General features: G+C 37.1%; 1 protein-coding gene across 1 annotated transcript in view; it reads left to right on the top strand.

Annotated features, from left to right (window-relative positions):
- Positions 1-304: 304 nt before the first annotated feature.
- LOC111325347 (DENN domain-containing protein 3-like) overlaps positions 305-18,130 on the top strand; it is a 35,689-nt gene continuing 17,863 nt past the window's right edge. Inside the window, exons 1-24 of the mRNA XM_088757657.1 lie at positions 305-467; positions 2,436-2,551; positions 2,866-2,992; positions 3,855-4,010; positions 4,140-4,208; positions 4,952-5,007; positions 5,689-5,749; positions 6,925-7,024; positions 7,770-7,881; positions 8,492-8,543; positions 8,718-8,863; positions 9,276-9,337; positions 10,435-10,534; positions 10,967-11,067; positions 11,390-11,434; positions 11,614-11,693; positions 12,689-12,719; positions 13,114-13,147; positions 13,597-13,662; positions 14,249-14,355; positions 15,347-15,483; positions 16,498-16,544; positions 16,755-16,841; positions 17,364-17,419. Coding sequence (XP_088613783.1) covers positions 2,450-2,551; positions 2,866-2,992; positions 3,855-4,010; positions 4,140-4,208; positions 4,952-5,007; positions 5,689-5,749; positions 6,925-7,024; positions 7,770-7,881; positions 8,492-8,543; positions 8,718-8,863; positions 9,276-9,337; positions 10,435-10,534; positions 10,967-11,067; positions 11,390-11,434; positions 11,614-11,693; positions 12,689-12,719; positions 13,114-13,147; positions 13,597-13,662; positions 14,249-14,355; positions 15,347-15,483; positions 16,498-16,544; positions 16,755-16,841; positions 17,364-17,419 — 1,934 coding nt within the window. The 5' untranslated portion in view covers positions 305-467; positions 2,436-2,449. The remainder of the gene's footprint in view (positions 468-2,435; positions 2,552-2,865; positions 2,993-3,854; positions 4,011-4,139; positions 4,209-4,951; positions 5,008-5,688; positions 5,750-6,924; positions 7,025-7,769; positions 7,882-8,491; positions 8,544-8,717; positions 8,864-9,275; positions 9,338-10,434; positions 10,535-10,966; positions 11,068-11,389; positions 11,435-11,613; positions 11,694-12,688; positions 12,720-13,113; positions 13,148-13,596; positions 13,663-14,248; positions 14,356-15,346; positions 15,484-16,497; positions 16,545-16,754; positions 16,842-17,363; positions 17,420-18,130) is intronic.

The following is an 18,130-nucleotide window of genomic DNA, read 5'->3' as shown; positions in this document are numbered from 1 at the left end:
TGTCAATCGGACTTTTTTTAAAGTTCTTGGTGATATTATGCGGAACGGCATTCGCCCATGTCATGCAACAGTTACTTCCGCTCTCGGGTTGAGAGACAATCCCATGACTCACGCGATCTCAGGTAGAAACTTATACTCCGTTAAGATACCAAAATTTAGTGGCCTGTTAATTAAGCTATTTTATTTCATCTCTTCGATTTCCTCAGAAGATTCAGCTCCAGGGATATTACACTCGCGGAAATTTACCTCACGCGCTGGTGATAAACCAGGTGGTGTTACATGACACACACAATGTTCACACCCATAATGGCGACTTCCGTTCTGAGAAATCGATTGTGTCAATGGGTCAGTATTTTAAGGAGCTGTTCATTACTTAAGTGTTTTAGTTGCCTCCCAATATTTGCATAAGAAAGATGCAAACTCCATAGCAAAGAACTGCGAAATAGTCAACGTTTATCTCGATAAAGGTAAGTAAAAACAGCATATTTCAGTTACCAAAGGTAAGGAACACACATGGTGGGTCAGGTCTTAGCTTCTGTACATCATACATCATGTGAAGCTCCCATTCACGGTTCGTCGCACAACTTTCCTGCAAATTTAAGGATAAGTCTCTAGAATATGTCTCAGTTGTATTGCTGCAGGGGGTTGCCACATGTTTTGTATCGCGTTCTATCATTGTGTGACAGTACCGTTCCGGGCCAACATTGCAAAGTCGTATACATGCATTTCCTACTTGCCTTCCGGTCACACGATCTTGAGCTGGAGGACAAGGAATTAGTTCCAAATTGTATACAGTAGCTTTTTTTCGATTAACACAGATTTTGCTCAAATCTGCAGTGGGAATCTTTCTTGGTACTCCTAAATATTGGTGGATGTTAATTAAAGTTTGACGAACGTTCCAGCGAGTTTCTTAGATGTTTGACTGCGCAAGACAAAACTCTCACAAAGGTGTTCTGAATGTATGTAAGGTTCAAATTTAGCTATGTGGGAAACGTTTCTCTCTATTTTCTGAAACAAAAACGAAAAAATTGGACTAGGAACATGAAATACTTAAAGTGGAATAATTAACATTATTCACTAATGAGTCGAGCATCACGTTATTTACAAAAAGAGTGCAAAGGTCGAGCTAATGGTTTGTGCTTGAATTCAATTCATAATGTAAACAGAAATTATCTGTGCCTAATGGCCCATCCAGCATCAGGTTGCATGAGGACATATTTATTGATCAACACATTCTGGAATTCTCTGTTTCATTCATAACCTGAGTCCTTTCACTAATATAAGTCGACCTTTTCATTAAAATTTGATATAAGATATAACTTGAAATTCTTATTATATCAAATTGAGAAAGTTGTTGCAGTTTACTATGGTTCTAATTTAGACATGAAAATATGCCAATTTTGGTATTGAATAAAAAAGCACAGTCGGCATTTATTTTTAATAAATGACTACTAACCTTTTCTCTCCCAAGATCTCAAAAGTAATTCTTCTTATTGTATGCCATAAAATTCTCATGGTGTTAGTTCAGAGAATTTAGCACTGGATCAACTAATAAATTTCTCTTAATCAATATTTTTTTCTCGGCACCACTTGTCTACTTGATATTGTAACCAATTTGATACTGTAAAGAGAAATTCTAATTCAGGGTTACTCATGAGAGTGGAAGGGCTTTTTAGTGTAACTTATTTGGCTTACAAAGCTTGCTTTCCCTCTGATTAAAAAGATATGCTGTTTGTCATTTTACCATCATCTATACCCACTTACCTATAGATAATTGGCTCCTGGAAGTCCCTTTTATTCTACAACTGCGTGTTTTTTGTTTGATCACCTGCCTTTGGATAATTTTTTTTACAACTGTCAGTATTTAACGTCTATTAAACTTGCTTTTGAATAAGAGACAGGAATAATTAGTTCTAGAGGGACTGTTGCAATCTTCAAGACCTGTGTTTCTCAGATTTCTATTTTAATGGCTTAGATTGCAATTCATCTATGAAAATCTAAAAAAAAAAAAATTAAAACACCCTTTATTTTACACACAAGTCAAGAACATGATTCATACAATTTGCTATCATAGAACAGCCAAGAATAAGAATTCATGATATTTTAGCTCAAACTGGTTCTTTGTTTAACCATTGATTTTAAGTCCAGCATCAGCATGGATATTCTCAATACTGTCCTCTGTATATTTCCCATGGTAATGAAAGGTGAATTTTTTGTTAGTGATCATTACCTTTATTCTTGCTACCTTCATGGTGTGTTCAGTTGTGATTAGTGAAATGAAAAGTTTGTTGTTAGTCACTTTTGGAGTGTCAATAAGTGTTTTGAAACTGTTTTGGGATGAGTGTTTTTGGTGCTTCCAGTTGAAGAGTCCTGATAACACTTTTTTTTAAAATGGCACTGTTCATAGTGATTTATTTATTCTGTTTTTTTGAAAGGAAAGAGCTTTGCAATGGATACTCATTTCAGCAAGTTACCAAACAGTCTGATTGAAATATGTGTGGTAGTGGGCATGGATCAGGATACTGGCCTTGTTCTAGCCAGATCTGCTGAGGTAGTTTGACACAACTGAGTAAAAACAAGAGAGATGGATTAACAATTTTTTTAAAAGAAAAGGAGTTGAAAGGAAAGAACAGCTCAGAGATTGATGAGCAAACAAAAAAAGAAGGAATAAAACAAAAGCAAAAAAATAAGCTTGAAATTGTTTCATAGCAGAAAAGTGTTTTTCTGCAAATGAATTTTCTCTCCCTGAAACCCCCAATGCTAAGAGGAAAAAGACAAAGTATTTTCAGGATATCTGTGCACGTGTATTAGTACTACTTACATGTAATCTCCAAACGAGGAGTGATGTTGTTCTGTTTTCAACAGAGCAAGAAAGCCTCAAAAAGCAGTAAACAAGAGTCTCCTCTTTCTCAAACTCTGTTTGAAACCCATGTACTGGCTGCCTTGTCAGGAGAAGTGGCTTCGTTTTGTTGCACAGCAGTCGAGTTTGACAGTAAGCTAGCAGTCCATTGTCTACTTTTTGCTTGCACTTTACATTTAACAATTATTCGTCGAAGGGGAGGTGAATATCGTCAAATAATCCCTGAGACGAAGTCGAGGGGATTATCATTATTCAACAATATTCATGGAACCTGAGGCAAATAATTGTTTTAGTATAATTTCAGAGCTGAACAACAGAGAAATTTCTAAAATCATAACATTTTAGTAACATTTATTAACATTTTATTTTAACATTTTATATAAACCTCGTGGAGCGGTTATATAGCGTCATATAAGGAACCGCTCGACCAATCAGATTGCTGGAAACTCTTTGCTCAGCTCTGAAATTATACTAATAATTTATAATATTGGATGTTCAAAGTGGGGGAAGGTTGGCGGAGTTTCTTCAAGATGTGTCAGTATCCCAACTATTTCACACTGAAACTTTTTCACAAAATGACCATGGCCAGCTTTACTTTAATTAAAGAAAGACACCAACAGTAACGTGTTTGATACGAGAGTGGTCTTCCTATGTGCTGTATGGGTTCATGGTTTGAGCTGAGGAGCATCTTGCATCAACAGTATTAGGGAAGGGTATATTGTTGAACCATCCAAGACTGGCACAGGCTAGGTTGTTTCATTGTCCCTAAATTGTATAGAGAACACTGATTACCATTTTTCGGTCAACGGATAATAAGTTTTGACAAAAGCTCTACACCAACTACATGTATCAGTGGTCAAAATTGTATTCAGTGTAAAATTTATTTATTCTTCCAAATATCTTGTAGAAGAACCTCATTTGTCTTGTTGACATCTGGGAGAAATGAATCACAATCTGTCATGCTCAAACTATGTGTCTGTCATTTCTCTATCAGGTGAGCCTTATTATTCAAATTTGGGTATTCTGTGTAGCCCCGCTAAAGGTGGAAATCCTGGAAGGCGAGCACGAAGGGGATCAGTCAGGGTCAAGACAGCTGAATTACCACTGACACAGGAAGTTATAAGCAGCTTGCCACAATTTTGTTTTCCTGGTATGATGAAAACCTACTTCTTTCATTTATGTAGAAAGTGTGCAGTATTATTCATAAGAGAAATTTTTTTTTTCTTTCCTTCCATGGTCCTCATCTGTTCTCCTCATCCAACTTTGAACTTCCTTGCAGATGGTGGCACTATTTCTAAGAAAAAGAAACCAGTCGAGTGTCATTCACTTGTTCTCACAGACATGGAAGGTATGGCCAGGGAGTTTAGATACACTTCCCATTTATTTTACAGTTTTTTACACAATGGTGAGACAGTACATATTATGCCAATTCTCCTGGATTATCCAGGAGTCTCTCAGATACAGAGTCAACCTCCTGCTCTCCTGTATGGGTGACCAAAACTCCTGGATAAAAGGAAGTTTGGATGAGTTGCCCACAAAAAAACTAAGATTTAAGCTCCTTATGTTCCAAAATTCCAAAATTGTTTGGCTTCTTATTCTTGTGTGATGCACATTGTTCATTGCAAACAAAAAGAGAGCTTTTTCTTTGTTACTCCTACGTAAGAGAGAGTCTGATTGAGTGAATATTCAACCAACTGAAGTCCCTGAGAGGTAGATCCACGTTTTCCCTGCAAAATTGCTTGGCATGCTCACTGATACTCAAAGGTCCACAGTCTGAATCTCGATCATGGGAGAGGAGGAGGTCCAAATCAAAAAAAGACATTTTTTGTCGGGGTTGCATCGGTAAATTAGGTTGGAGGGGGTGCTGGTCTGAAAAAGAATCTCCAGATTTGAGATCTCCAGTGGTTAGCATCTCTGCAGTATGATATTCCAGCCAGATAGTTTTTCTTTGTGGAAAGTTATTTCACTGTTATTATCACTTTAGATTAAGGATAAAACTGTTGATCAATATAAATACTTTTTGATTCAAATTGACTTTACATGGCTTTGTTTTGTGTACTTTTTAACTAAAAAATTTGCTATGCTGCTCAGGCAACCGAACATATTGTTCCTGCATGACATTCTACAGAGGGTTTCTCATTGAGGAGGTAGGCATTCATGTTGAAATATTTCAGGATCAGATCAATACAGAGATTTTCAAGGATTCAATAATTTGATTACCAGTAATAAGCAAGGGGTTTTTCATTCTTAATGAAAATAGCCTCAACCAATGAGAAACAAAGAAGAATTGGAATGCAAAAATGTCATTTAATTTTTTTCATACTCTTTCCGGCTCTCACATCACTTGAAAAGGAGTGCAGATAAGTCAAAATCAGTATCAGCAACAGAGACAGAAAAATTTTCAAAATACGAAAAATACTCACCCTCTTGAAATTTAAGGGTTAAAAATAAAAAGAATCAACTGCTGGAACATGTACAGTGTATTAGATGTTCATAAAAAATGTTTAAATCCATACTTAAACCTTTAGTTACCAGAAATAATTAACAAATGAATGTAACTTTCCCTCATAACATCCATACATTTTGTACCAAACAGGTAATAAGATTACTCAAACTTATCTGGTAGAAGTTGTCATCTTGATCTTAAGCTCCAAACTCTTGTAACTTAAACTTACAATGAAATACGGAGCAGCTAGAGGGGAGAGTTAACAATCAGATCTTGGAATTTAAAGTGATACTGTGTAAACACACTTAAAAGGGGTGATGTAACAGAATTAAACTTTTGAAGTAGATATTCTGTATTTGACATTTTCAATATATATCTTCAGGACACAGATTTACCAGGCAACTACAAGTTGTTTTATGCAGATGAAAAAACTGATGGACAAGGTATTTCACTTTCGTCTCTGTATCCAAAGTAAAAAATTGGCAGTTAAGACTGCACATGGCTACTGCTACCGTATCCCACATAAATTATTTATGTATACCCTGTTCCACAAGAGAAAGGGGAATCAAGAATATAGTGACTAATTAACACAATAATTAAATGGTAAAAATGATATGATAGTAATAATATTAATAATAATGATAATAATGTGAAGGTGTAATCTGATCGTCCGGGTGATTGTAGTCCTGAGAAGGACTGTTGTCGGTGGTAGTGACTGACGTTTCGACAACCTGTGCGGAAGTCATCATCAGAGTCAAGTGAATGATTGTTGTCAGTAGAATGTTCTTATTCCAGTTGTTACCCCCGGGTTCAAACCATTTACTGCAATGATAATAATGATAGCAACAATAACAGTAATGATAATTTATGGGGGCTTGCCTAAGAGCCTCTCTGACACTCTCTTGGTTTCTCCTCTTGTAAACTCTGTAAACAGTGTGAAATAATAAAAACTTGAACTTGAAAATTTTAAAACTTGAAAATTTGAATTCTAGGCTCCATAATGAGTAAGTGAATATCAAAGCCATCTTTGCAGTGATGAATGTTACTTGTGAGCAGTAGTGAAAATATTGGCCTGAAAAAAATTCAGGCCTGTACGGGATTTGGACCCAGTTGAGCTATGCAATATCGGTGCAGTGCACTACTAACTGGGCCAACAAAACATCTGATGGTTCGTATTAAACCCATATAATGATGAATAGATAACTGTGATTATATGAAAATCACTTCAATTTCACAACTTCAAGCCATCTGGCATAGGATCTTGAAATTACAATTAGAGAAAAGTTACGCAAAAAGTCCAGTGAAACCTTAGCTTGTTCACTTGTATCATTTATTTTTCCCACGAAGTTTTCTAGTATGACTGGACTTTATACGATCATGCAACCCAGTTTCTTAGCTTATTTTCAGACAGCAAATGTGAGTAATTTTCACAGGCTAGGGTCTGCTTTGAGCCATTTGAGTCTTGTTGGCTGCTAATTTCAAGTTTTTTTTTAAGCAATTGCAGGGCTTTTGACTCCCACATCAGACAAAGAGTGCATATTGCAATTGTTCTGTATTTATATGAGCTGAGGAAAGTAAAACCCTGAAAGACATGTTCTTGTGTTTCTACATTTTGCAGTTGCGCAGGACTCTTCTCACCAGTTGTATTACGTACCAACATGTTGCTGTTTGATTTCGAAGTGGCCTTATTTCAACATTATGAAAGACTGTATGTCCAGGTGAGACAGCAGCAGCAGAACCAGTCCTATACAGAAAGATGGATAGCAGACATTTTTCTTTTTTATGGTCTCTTGTTTGAAAAGAAAACTTTAAAATGGACTTTGTGATAAGAAGCAATAAAGTGGTGTATAATTAACCTGACCTTCTGTAAAGGGGGTGTGTTTTTAAAAAAAACTTTGATGCTGCATCAGTGGGGGAATATAACAGCTAGGATATCAACTGAGTTGATAATGCAAGTTGGCTAACAATCGGCTAACGCTCGAAATGTCACCTTTGAAACTCTTTATGGTGGCTAATTTTTATTATCAACTCAGTTGATTAAACCAAGTTATGTTGTGAAACATTATCAACTCAGTTGATAAAACCAAATTATCTAGTGACCTTCTGTAAACTTGCCTTAACCTTGTAAGTCTTTACTCGCCTTTTTCTTTGCTCAAGTTAATTTTTTGTATAAACATCAGCTGATAGACATTATTGGTGTGTTCATAGCACATGCCTTAGAGGCTTTTAATCGTAAGAATTTTCCGTGGCTATATCAGAAACGATAGCGTCAATTTGGTTTGAGGACATACTCGGAATTGATAATGTCCCAGGTCAAAGTGCGGATGTTGTGACTCGTTGAAACCAATAAAACTACGCATCAGCGAAAGCAGTCAATTAGTCGTAACATTCTGTGAAAGATGTTGTTTGGAATGTAGCGACATGATATAAACTATTTTTTCCTGCTAATTATTTGGCTCACAGTTTGTTGCCACAAGTGATGACAAGTGATCCAGCACTATTCAGAACTGCTTTAATGCAGTTTGTGTCACAACTTGCTATGGTACCTGTCCCTCCACCAGGTTCTTTAGGAATAGTAAGTGACTTGAGCATTTGAGTTTTTTAAGTGATTTATCAAATGACTGAGTAAGTCGACGAATTTCTCTGGTGAACTTATTGAAAACTGACTGACTACAGGCGCGGATCTAGGAAACATTTTCACCGATTTACTGCAAAACGAGCGCTGAAGGCACAAGCTCCAAGGGGGGTCCGGGGGCATGCTTCCCCGGGAATCGTTTTCAATTTTAACTACCTAAAGTGCCCTTTCCTGGCTTTTTGAGTCAGTCAGAAGATATGCAACTTGCGCTTTAATTTATTGAAAATATATAATTATCTGTTTATTTTTTTCGTTATGAAAATTTTGGCCGATTTCCGTAAAACGGTGGAAACCGGTATGGATCCGCGCCTGGACTAATAAACTAACTGATTAAACGACAGACTGACCGACTGATTGGTTAACAAAGTGACTGACTGTTTGACTGGCTGATTAAATGACCGACCGACCTGTACTGTCTGACTGACTGAGTGACCTACATGTACTGTCTGACTGGCTGACTGACCTACATGTACTGTCTGACTGGCTGACTGACAGATTGATGAATAAAAAAAATTGATTAATTCGAACCATCATTTCCTTTTGCTTGCAGGAATTCGAGCTCCTTGGAGTTAAACATCTTTTGCGACCTGCTGAAACTCCAGGTGAATAGAGAAATAATTCAACAACTTCAGTAACGGTTAATCATCGTTCCGTTAAAAAAAAAAAAAAAAAAAAAATGCAGATCTAATCCGAGCTGATGATTGCTTTAATTTATTGCTTTGATGTCCAAGTTTTCTTCGCTAGATATTTATAATCTATCCTCTATCATGTTACAGAACATCGAGTCGTCAACATGGACCTTCATTACCCGTTCCTTTATTTCTCGTTGGATGACATTCATCTCCTAATGAGCTGCATTTTGACTCAACAACGGATTGTTTTTCTCTCGTCGTCATATTCACTGCTCACTCCAGTGATTGAGGTTTGTTTTAAGTTTTTTTTTTCAAACTGATAGTAAGTGGAAGGCCTGACTGTTCTGGCTCAAGGTTGCATAGAAGGTCGTGAATGACTTAGCCCCAGTTATTTCACTAAATCCTACACGGGTCATGCGAATTTTTTATTCTTAAGGAAATTCCAACCTAAGTCCTCGACTTTTCTTTGTCAACCACACCATTCGAAGGTAATTTTCACTCCATCCCGCTTTCTCCTGATTCCTTTGTTCACTCTTGTCGCAGAAATACCTTTGAAATCTTTCCGCATTTCAATTGTTGCTAGGAAACCGCCTCCCTTTACCTGCGCTCTTGAAAAAGAAAAAAATACAATTATTTTCCTGTCATAGCGGATATCCTCAATACTACTTTAAATATAAACTATCCTTCTTTCTTGATTTGCAGAGCTTGTTCACGTTTATCCAACCCTTTTTATGGAGTTGGACATATGTACCAATCCTTCCAAGGTTGGTGGTTCATCTTAATTATCGAATATTGATTGCCTGGTTACCGCATTATCACATTCTTTACAATTGTCTGAGTGTGCTTTGCAGAAAAATTTCTGCAATTTTGGTTGCCATCTAAGACTATTGCCCAACTTCTCTCTACTGTGTTGCATTTAAGTTACCGCCCTTAAATCGAACAGCGTCAAAATACTGAATTTTCAGGGTGGTGTCTGCATGATTTTTCATTGTTTATTAAGTACATTTGTTATTTATAACAATTTTCATTCAAAATCAAGCACAGTGTCGTCCTATAGACGCATGGGGACATGTCGCACGTAAAAATTTCGTAGGTGGCGCATGTTAAGACTAACGAAGCCTTATCTTTAGAATGGAGATACAATTTATGAATAACGAATGAAGAAATACCTCATTTTACATTTACTTTTTTATTTTACTCTTAATTATTTATCATTATAACTGTTATTGCTAACTTTATTTACATAGCTGGCCAAGAACATTATCGCTAACTTTATTATTAATGCATTAGATATATAAAGACATCGCATGGCCGCTTGGGGATACGAATTTTATCTTCTCGTGCTGTAAGCATCTCTCGCGAGTGAGCGAAGCTCACTCGTGAGAGATACTTTCACCACAAGAAGATAAAATTTGTTCCCCAAGCGGCCATGTAATGTTCCGTTTAGCTTATAGATACTGATGAAATTTCCATGTAAAACACAACTTTTTTTATTTATTTTCAAAACAGCAAAATAGTGCAATTAAAGTGGTCACCTGTCGCAAAATGCGTATCACAAAAATGTTATGAAACTCGGATATAAAGTTATAAAGGAGAAATAAAGACAATAATACTCGTATTTTCTGTTCCAAAAAGTCAAAATTCTAATGAAGAAGAGAAAAAAATTCTATAACAGTATGATAATAACCATGGCGACACCAATATCCTCACACGTGAAAGATAAAAGTAGTATCTTCCCTGGGCACGATGAAGATATTATTTTTTAGTAGAAGGAAACATCCTGGTATTTTATTTGTATCTCTAATGAAACGAAATACTTAGAGACAAGAAATAACTTAATATGTATTTGATACCTCTGCAGTGCACTACTGGATTTAGTAGAAGCGCCTGGTGCATTTATTATGGGATGTCATAGAGAACATAAGAGCAAAATAGAACGGGTTGTCAAAGAGATGGATGAGGTATAAATAAATGTTATACCCTCTAGTAACTGTACTTTTAAACAGTGTCCACAGACAGTTCACATGCAATTGATTTCGCCCCGTTTCAATTTTTGTAGAAGATTTCTAACTAGCCCTCCCCCCGTTTAGTAATGGATAAATGTACAATCGTTCTGTCCAAAGTCAGAACTAAGATTCTTGTAAAATTGTAAAATATCGATTTGTCTAAGCAATTTGATCAAAGGGTCTTTCAGTCAGTTGTCGAGCGAGCTTTTCTTTCAGCTTCAAGCAAATGTTCTTACCATTTTTTTCATATCCCCATCTTCAGATTGTGAGTTTTATTCTATATCCAATCGATTTCACTTCGAAGAACTTCATGATATGCACTGGAACAATTTTCAATTATTTGTTTATAGAGGGAAATTTATTTGCGCATTTTTTTTTTTTTTTCAGTTTTCCACCTTTGTTATCGCTGATATCGACGAAGGTTCAGTAAAAAGCCCTCCGAGAATTCAGCGATTGCCAACTTATGCTGCGGAATTGTACAAATTCAGGTATAGACCTTTTGTTAGTTTTATCCAAGTTACCGTGCGATACGCGGTTTAAAGCAATCGCATATTTTCGATTGAAGCTTGACATTCTCCGCATAAATTTTGTATCTTAAACTGACAATTGTGTGAACCATTTCAAAGTAATCAACAATGGAAAACTATGCGTCTTTCTCTTTCTTTAATGATGGTAAACCAAACCGTCTTGAAGGTTTTGATCCTGTTCGAATATTTGCTTTTTCCGTGTCAGAGAGTGCTTTGGGTAATAAAATGAACCTTCCCTTCGTAAATTTCAGGATGATATTTTTTTAATAACGCTTTTGTTTAGGATGAAAAACGCAGTTATCCACTTCGACAGTCTTCTTCTTCAAAGGTACTTTACCACCAAACTAGTCTCTATTTTTGGCCGTAGGCTGCTAACGGTAGGATTTCTATTGTTAATGTTTCCAAGTATACCTTTTTTACTGACTGAAAAACATCACCTTTTAGTTTGATTTTTAATACATCTCCTTGAAGGAAGTTTTCTTAAAAACATATTTTATGCATTTGCAGACAAACTTTCTACTCGTTGCAAGAATGGAAAGAGAGCAGAGATCAGTTCGTCAGAAATTTCCAACAGCTTGTTTTAGCATGTGAGTTACATAAACATTGTGGGATTTTTATGTAATAACTTTTTAACATTTTCTTGAACAACATCACACAATTTTTAAATGCTTGCTAGTACGGCTGAAATCTTTATAGGTGCTGAGTGTTTCTCGTAGTTTCATTCTTAACAGGCTATGAAGTTTGGTTGACAGGTCGGTCATATGCTCTTTGGTCTGGTTTGAACGTTTCTTTTTTTTCTTGTGGTGCTGTGTTTTAAGACTAAGAGTTCGCTTCTGCTGTTTGATTCACGAACAAATATTGAACTGATTGTCGAGGATATCTCGGTATTGTTATGGTTTCGTTTTACTGGACCTTATGATCGGTTTGGAAAACTTGTTCCACTCTGGACTAATTGGAGTCGATTACGAGAGCGCTTTTCGATTGAACTAAAACCATAGCGGTTATCACAACTTCCAATCAGAAGCAAGAAAAAAAAACCCTAGGAACCAATGAGAACACAAACTAAACCAAACAAACTGCCTAAAACGCGGGAAAACGCCGGAAAACGCCGGCGACCAAGGTATGATTTGTTTTAGTTCTGCGTCTGATTGGTTTAGAGAGTGGCGCGAGTTTCTTGTACCAATCACACAGCGTAAGGTCAAGCAAAACTCATGATCCGTCTCGGATAGCTTTCGACACGTTTGAAAATGGTTCTGAAAAAAATACTTGTTCAATCTCGCTTTCCGCCTATGAGGTCGTGTAAATGGATTTACTTTTAATTTTTATCGGGTCTTTGTGGCATTCACCTTGGTTTTGATTGGATTTGTTTTTATTTTTGGTTTGGTGTTAGAGCCCTCAATTGCCTTAGTTACCAATTCGCCTTATCATTACACAGTGTGATTAAATTATCAAATAGAAACCATAGAACTTATCGTCGGTAGACACCCCCTGGATCATAAATAATGTCCACGCATGTTAACTTAGGTTTGATACTTTACATTTTCATTCCTTGAAAACCATTATATCCTTTTCCTTTCTTTAGCCAATTTGGAGATGATGTTGCGAATGTTTAGGTGCGTACTTTTAATAAATTGTTTTGTCAAACATTCTTAAACAACAAAACGAAGCTGAGGGATTGATTTAGGATATATTTTACTCCAAAACATTGGTACACAAATGAAAAGATTAATGAAGTTGTTTTCAAGCAGATGTGCAATTACTGCCAAGTATGCTCTTGGAGGCATATGCCGAGAAATTGTTTTTCTTCGAGTTTTGTAGGGCATTGGGTGCTAATAGAGAAGTGACGAGTAGGGATAACTACCTTAGAAATGTCTTACAAATCGTAAACAGTATTGGCTATAGTTTAACACTAGAAAGTACCTAATAAGCTTTATTAAGCTGCATTACACTTATTGATAAATCTTTATCTTTTGATGGTGATAATGACGATATGCGTTTTATTTTCAGTGACATTAAGAATTACATCGTACAGCAAGAAGATGTAAGATATTCTTGTTGTTAATTATGTTTTTTTAGTGCACATTGTCGGGCGTAACAAGTAGAGAGATGGGGGGGGGGGGAGGGGGGCCTTTTGAGGTCTGAGCTTTTGTTATTGTCCTGAGGCGTTTTTTCAGTGCATAACTAGCGTTCTGATTTTGTTCTCCCGGAAAATCATGGTATACTTTCCCTTGTGTTTTTGTGAAACCATCGCAGTTTTCGGGTCCCTTGCGAAAGTTACGTATTAATGGAGCGTTTTATGTCCACTGGAATGTCCAATGCAATGGCACTGATAATCTAGACCATCTAATTGTTTGTTTAATGACCCCCGCCCCCCCCCCCCCACCAACAAAATGGGGCGAGAATGTGCAATTAAAATCTTTATGTAGAATTAGCTTAAATGAATACTCGAAATAGTTTTCTTTTTTGACATTTTTATTCCTCTCCCAAAAGCTTTTCTTTGATATGGATACTTACATTGAGTCAAAGCCTTTAGATAACCAAGGTTTTTTTCGTGAGGTGGGTACTGGTTATGAAATATTTAATAAATGTTTGTTAAGGGTATTTTTAGCGCATCCGCATGATATTTATTACACCTGAAATTAAGTGTCACCCACTGCTTGTGGACCAAATAAATCATTAAACGACGACTTGAATGACAAAAACTTAGTTGAGAAGAGTCCTACATTATGGAGTTCTACATTATTCAGATTAGGAATCGGGGGAAACGAAAAGTTTTTACATTTTCATTGCGTCAACACCCTAATAATCGATACATAGTCAAGTTGCGGTAATTGTTATACCTTGGTTGAAAAATGGGATGTCCTGCCTTTTGGCAACCAAGCATACCTCTGATCCCTAAAGGGTTAATGATTAATCAGGAAATGTTTGGAAAGTGGATTTATTTGAGTGTGGGGACTAACCAATAAAGTAGAGTGTTTTTCGGCCAGGGGCTTTGAGCACCTGTGGCTTTATTTCTGAAAATCAATAGGGAAGTTATAGAAGCAATGCGTTAAGAAGTTCGCCATATAAATAATTTTTGTTTTACAATCGAGATTTTTAAGAACTGTACGTAATACTCAATTGTTTGCGGTAATTTTTCAAGGTGTGCAAGAGTCATGGATTTAGCATGTTTCTTTACGACCTGATTCACAACCCAGAAAAGACAGACTACTTCACACTTATGGCTCAGAAAACCAGGGTTGTTCCAAAGTAAGTGATCATGCGATGTTTATCAATAATATCAAGCTCTGACCAGCTCAAAACAGGGGTTAGATGGAATCGGGTTAGGCAAGGATCTTGGATGGACGATTATATTTACTTAAATGTTCAGCTCATGCTTGTGACTATCTAATTCATAGAAATCTTTAACTCTTTACTCCCATGAGTGACCAAGACATAATTTATCCTTACAATAGGGACCTTAAGCAGTCAGGACGGCAACAACAAGGAAGACTTCGATTAAAAAATGAATTTCTACTCTTAGTTAGTTATTTCTTACTCTTAGTTAGTTTATATGGCGAACTTCCTAACGCATTGCTTCTATAACTTCCCTATTGATTTGTGGCTGCATGGGCTTACTGTCTCCTTCGACGCCACAGCTCAACTTCAGCATGACGTATTAAAGCAGCGTTGAGTTCCAAATGGAAATTAAAATAATTTGCTGTCGCGGTTTCGGTTCGCAGACGACGCAAATTTTGGCGATTTCACGTTGTTATTTTGCATAGGACGGCTAAATGTACAAAGTTTCAAAATGCACGTGCTGGGCTATTGTTCTGCCAATTAGATCTCTTGTTTTTCCACGTCCTCGTTGCCGTCGCCGTCGTGGTTGCTTAAGGTCCCTATTATCAAGACAAGTGATGCGAACAAAGAAAAATATCCATAAGGAGATAATAAGTTAACCAATATCAAATTCTGAGACCTAGTATCCTAAGAATAGCCTATTTCCGAATTACCCTTGGCCTCATTTTTAAAACGAGTCCTGGTGCTCATCCTTTCATACAATAATAAGTTTTCATTCACATGCAAATTAAACTCATTTTCACAAGAATGGTTAAGCACCAGGCCTCGTTTTGAAAACGAGGCCAAGGGTAATTCGCAAATGGGCTAATGTATGGCAAGCAGTAAGCAGAATTACTAATGAGATCTTGAGAGGGTTAAAAGTTACTCTTCTTGTGGGATGAAAACATTTTCCATTTCGTAGGGTAGGTCCACTGAGAAAGAGAAGTTCATCTGCATTGTCTGCTGTTCCTGTCATTCCCGATCAATGTTTTGTCAATGCACAAGAAGAATTGAGCATCTTTGCCCTTCCGCCGTTTGCTCATGGAGGTATTCATACAGGTAAGACTTCAAATGCTCATCAGTGACACATCCAGCTGCGCCTCGTGAGCCGCTTTCTTTGTTCATACCACATTTGGCGTCCGCTGTGATCTATTACTGAACAGACGTATAGCATCATGGGAACTCAGAATATTTTATTTGTCCCACGCTCTTGACGAGACGAAAAACCATCTTTCTCTATTTCTCTACTGAGCTCAAAACTTACCAACTTTCTTATTCCATTTACAAAACATGACGCTTTCGACATTGCTGATCCCAGCAGTATGCAAGACTGGTGTCATATGATATATGAACTTCGAAATGGGCCTTGCTCACCTTGAAGTCTCTGTGGCACAGCGGTAGAACATCGGAGCCCAGAATCTGAAAGTCTGAGGCTCAGTTCCTCATGGGAACTCGGAATTTTTCTTTGCACCACTCTCGTGACAAGACGAAAAAACATCTATCTCTATTTCTTTAATGAACTCAAAACTTACCATCTTTCTTATTCTATGGAATATATTTGTTCCACGGACATTCGTAAGATAGGGGTCTTATTTCTTGAATTGTTCTCGTTAGTAGTCAATGCGTGGTGAATTAAATAATTTCTTATATGTGCACGATCCTTCGCAGTAAAGCACTATTTAAGCAATAGTGAAAATCAGACCTGAAAAAAATTCAGGCCTGTACGGGATTCCGTGCACATATACGTTTCATAACCGCAGTTCATATATATGTATTTCATATGTTTGTTGTTTGATTTATCATCTACGGGTTTATGTCGAATTAATTTGATGGCCTGCTCCCAGTTGGCTTGTTAGCTCAATTGGTAGAGCGCTGCACTAGTATCGCAGAGGTCAGTGGTTCGAATCCCGTACAGACCTGAATTTTTTTTTTTCTTTTTTTTTTGAGGTCTGATTTTCACTATTGCTTAAATAGTGCTTTACTGCGAAGGATCGTGCACATATACGTTTCATAACCGCAGTTCAAAAATATGTATTTCATATGTTTGTTGTTAAATAATTTCTGTTCCCACAGGACGTTTCTATGAAGATTACTTGAAGTCGTTGAACACCAAGATCACTGTAAGTGCTCCTTTTCTCTCACCACTCGAAGCATGCACCGAAGGCTTCTCCATTTTACCCTTTGGTCGGAAAAGGTCTTACGCGAAGCACACTTCTATCGGTTTTACAATTATCTATGCTAAACTTAAAGAAACGTATTTTGGTCGAAGAACTATATTTCTTCTCTTCACTTTAGCTTCTTACTGAAGTTCTTTTCCTTCCTTTACACAGGATCCTACGAATATGTCTTCAAGTCTTCTTGCTAGCCACTTGTATTTGCGTGGTATGTTGCGGATTGCCCGTAGAGAAAACACTAAGGTAGGAATGCAATTTCTAAATTTTGCACCGAAAATTCATGTTCCAATGATCGTCGTGCTCTAAATCTCGAAGGCAATAGAGACCAAATTCTCAGCCGGTAACAGACATTTACTGATTCTTTTCACTGCGGTCTTGTTTTATTGTCTTTAAATTATGTTTATCAAAGGATACATGTTGAAACAAGGTTACGCAAAGTGAGATTGACACTGCACCTTCAAACGTAATCTGCTTAGGAGATAAAAGCTAGTAATGCCAAACGATGGTGCACATTTGCAAATGGCGAGACATTTAAAATCATACATCATTAAATTACGCCGAAGTTTGAAAAAGAGTTCTTACGAGTATGCGTTAGTATAGTCGCTAGTTTCGTACTGAATTAAATTTGTCCAGATACTGAGGCGTACAGGTTACGTTGGTGAAGAGAGAATCATGTTCCAACTTTCCTTCATTTTCACACTGTGTTGTATTGTTTTGGAAGAACTTTTAACAGATGCGTTGTTATTTGTCTGGACTACTCCACAGGCTGTGGATGACTTCTTCGGAGTTTCGTCGAGAAGTGCCCAGCTCTTTCCAAGCTCGTAAGTAGCAGTACGCTTAGCATAGGGGTTAAGGTGCGAGGAAAAATTTATGAAAAAATTGCAAACATGCCTTTTTAAGGTTTGAAGTCATCCCTGAATAGGGCTAGGAGAGGATTGATTGATTTGAAAAAATAATAACGTTGATACAAAGCAGTGTATTCATCAACTAGTAACCTTGTTGCCCTGTAGGAATAGAAGCATAGGATTTTAAGCGAAAGGGTTCCCAAATCACCGCTGAAATAGTGGGTTAAGCAGTGGAAGGGCGGTGCTTATACGGGAAGTGTTGTAAGTATAAACTCAAAACAAAACAAAAATAATTAGTTGCTAAATTGTGCACAAACGCTGAGGGACCAACGAACTGCAATACAGCCACGTCCACCATAGTCCCCTTCGCAGCCGTCTTTCGGGATGTCACGCAACGCTCCCCCGAAGGGAGAGCGTTGCGTGACATCCCGAAAGACGGCTGCGAAGGAGACGAAGTCCACCACGGGCAGAACAAAAAATTAATGAAAATGAATGGGTTGTGATACGCGGAAAAGCTGTTTAGAAATGTTTTCAAATGTGCTTTTTAAGGTTGGAAGTTACCAGTAGACAGCGCTAGGAAAGGATTCATTTTAGTTCGATGCGAAGTAATCCTTTAAAATGACAACAATCACAACAACCATAAAATAATAAGAAGGATATATAAAAACTCGAGGCAGATATACTTGC

This window comes from Stylophora pistillata, chromosome 4 (genome assembly GCF_964205215.1).
Source record: "Stylophora pistillata chromosome 4, jaStyPist1.2, whole genome shotgun sequence".
Lineage (NCBI taxonomy): Eukaryota > Metazoa > Cnidaria > Anthozoa > Scleractinia > Pocilloporidae > Stylophora > Stylophora pistillata.
This window is presented reverse-complemented; position numbering and strand designations above follow the sequence as displayed.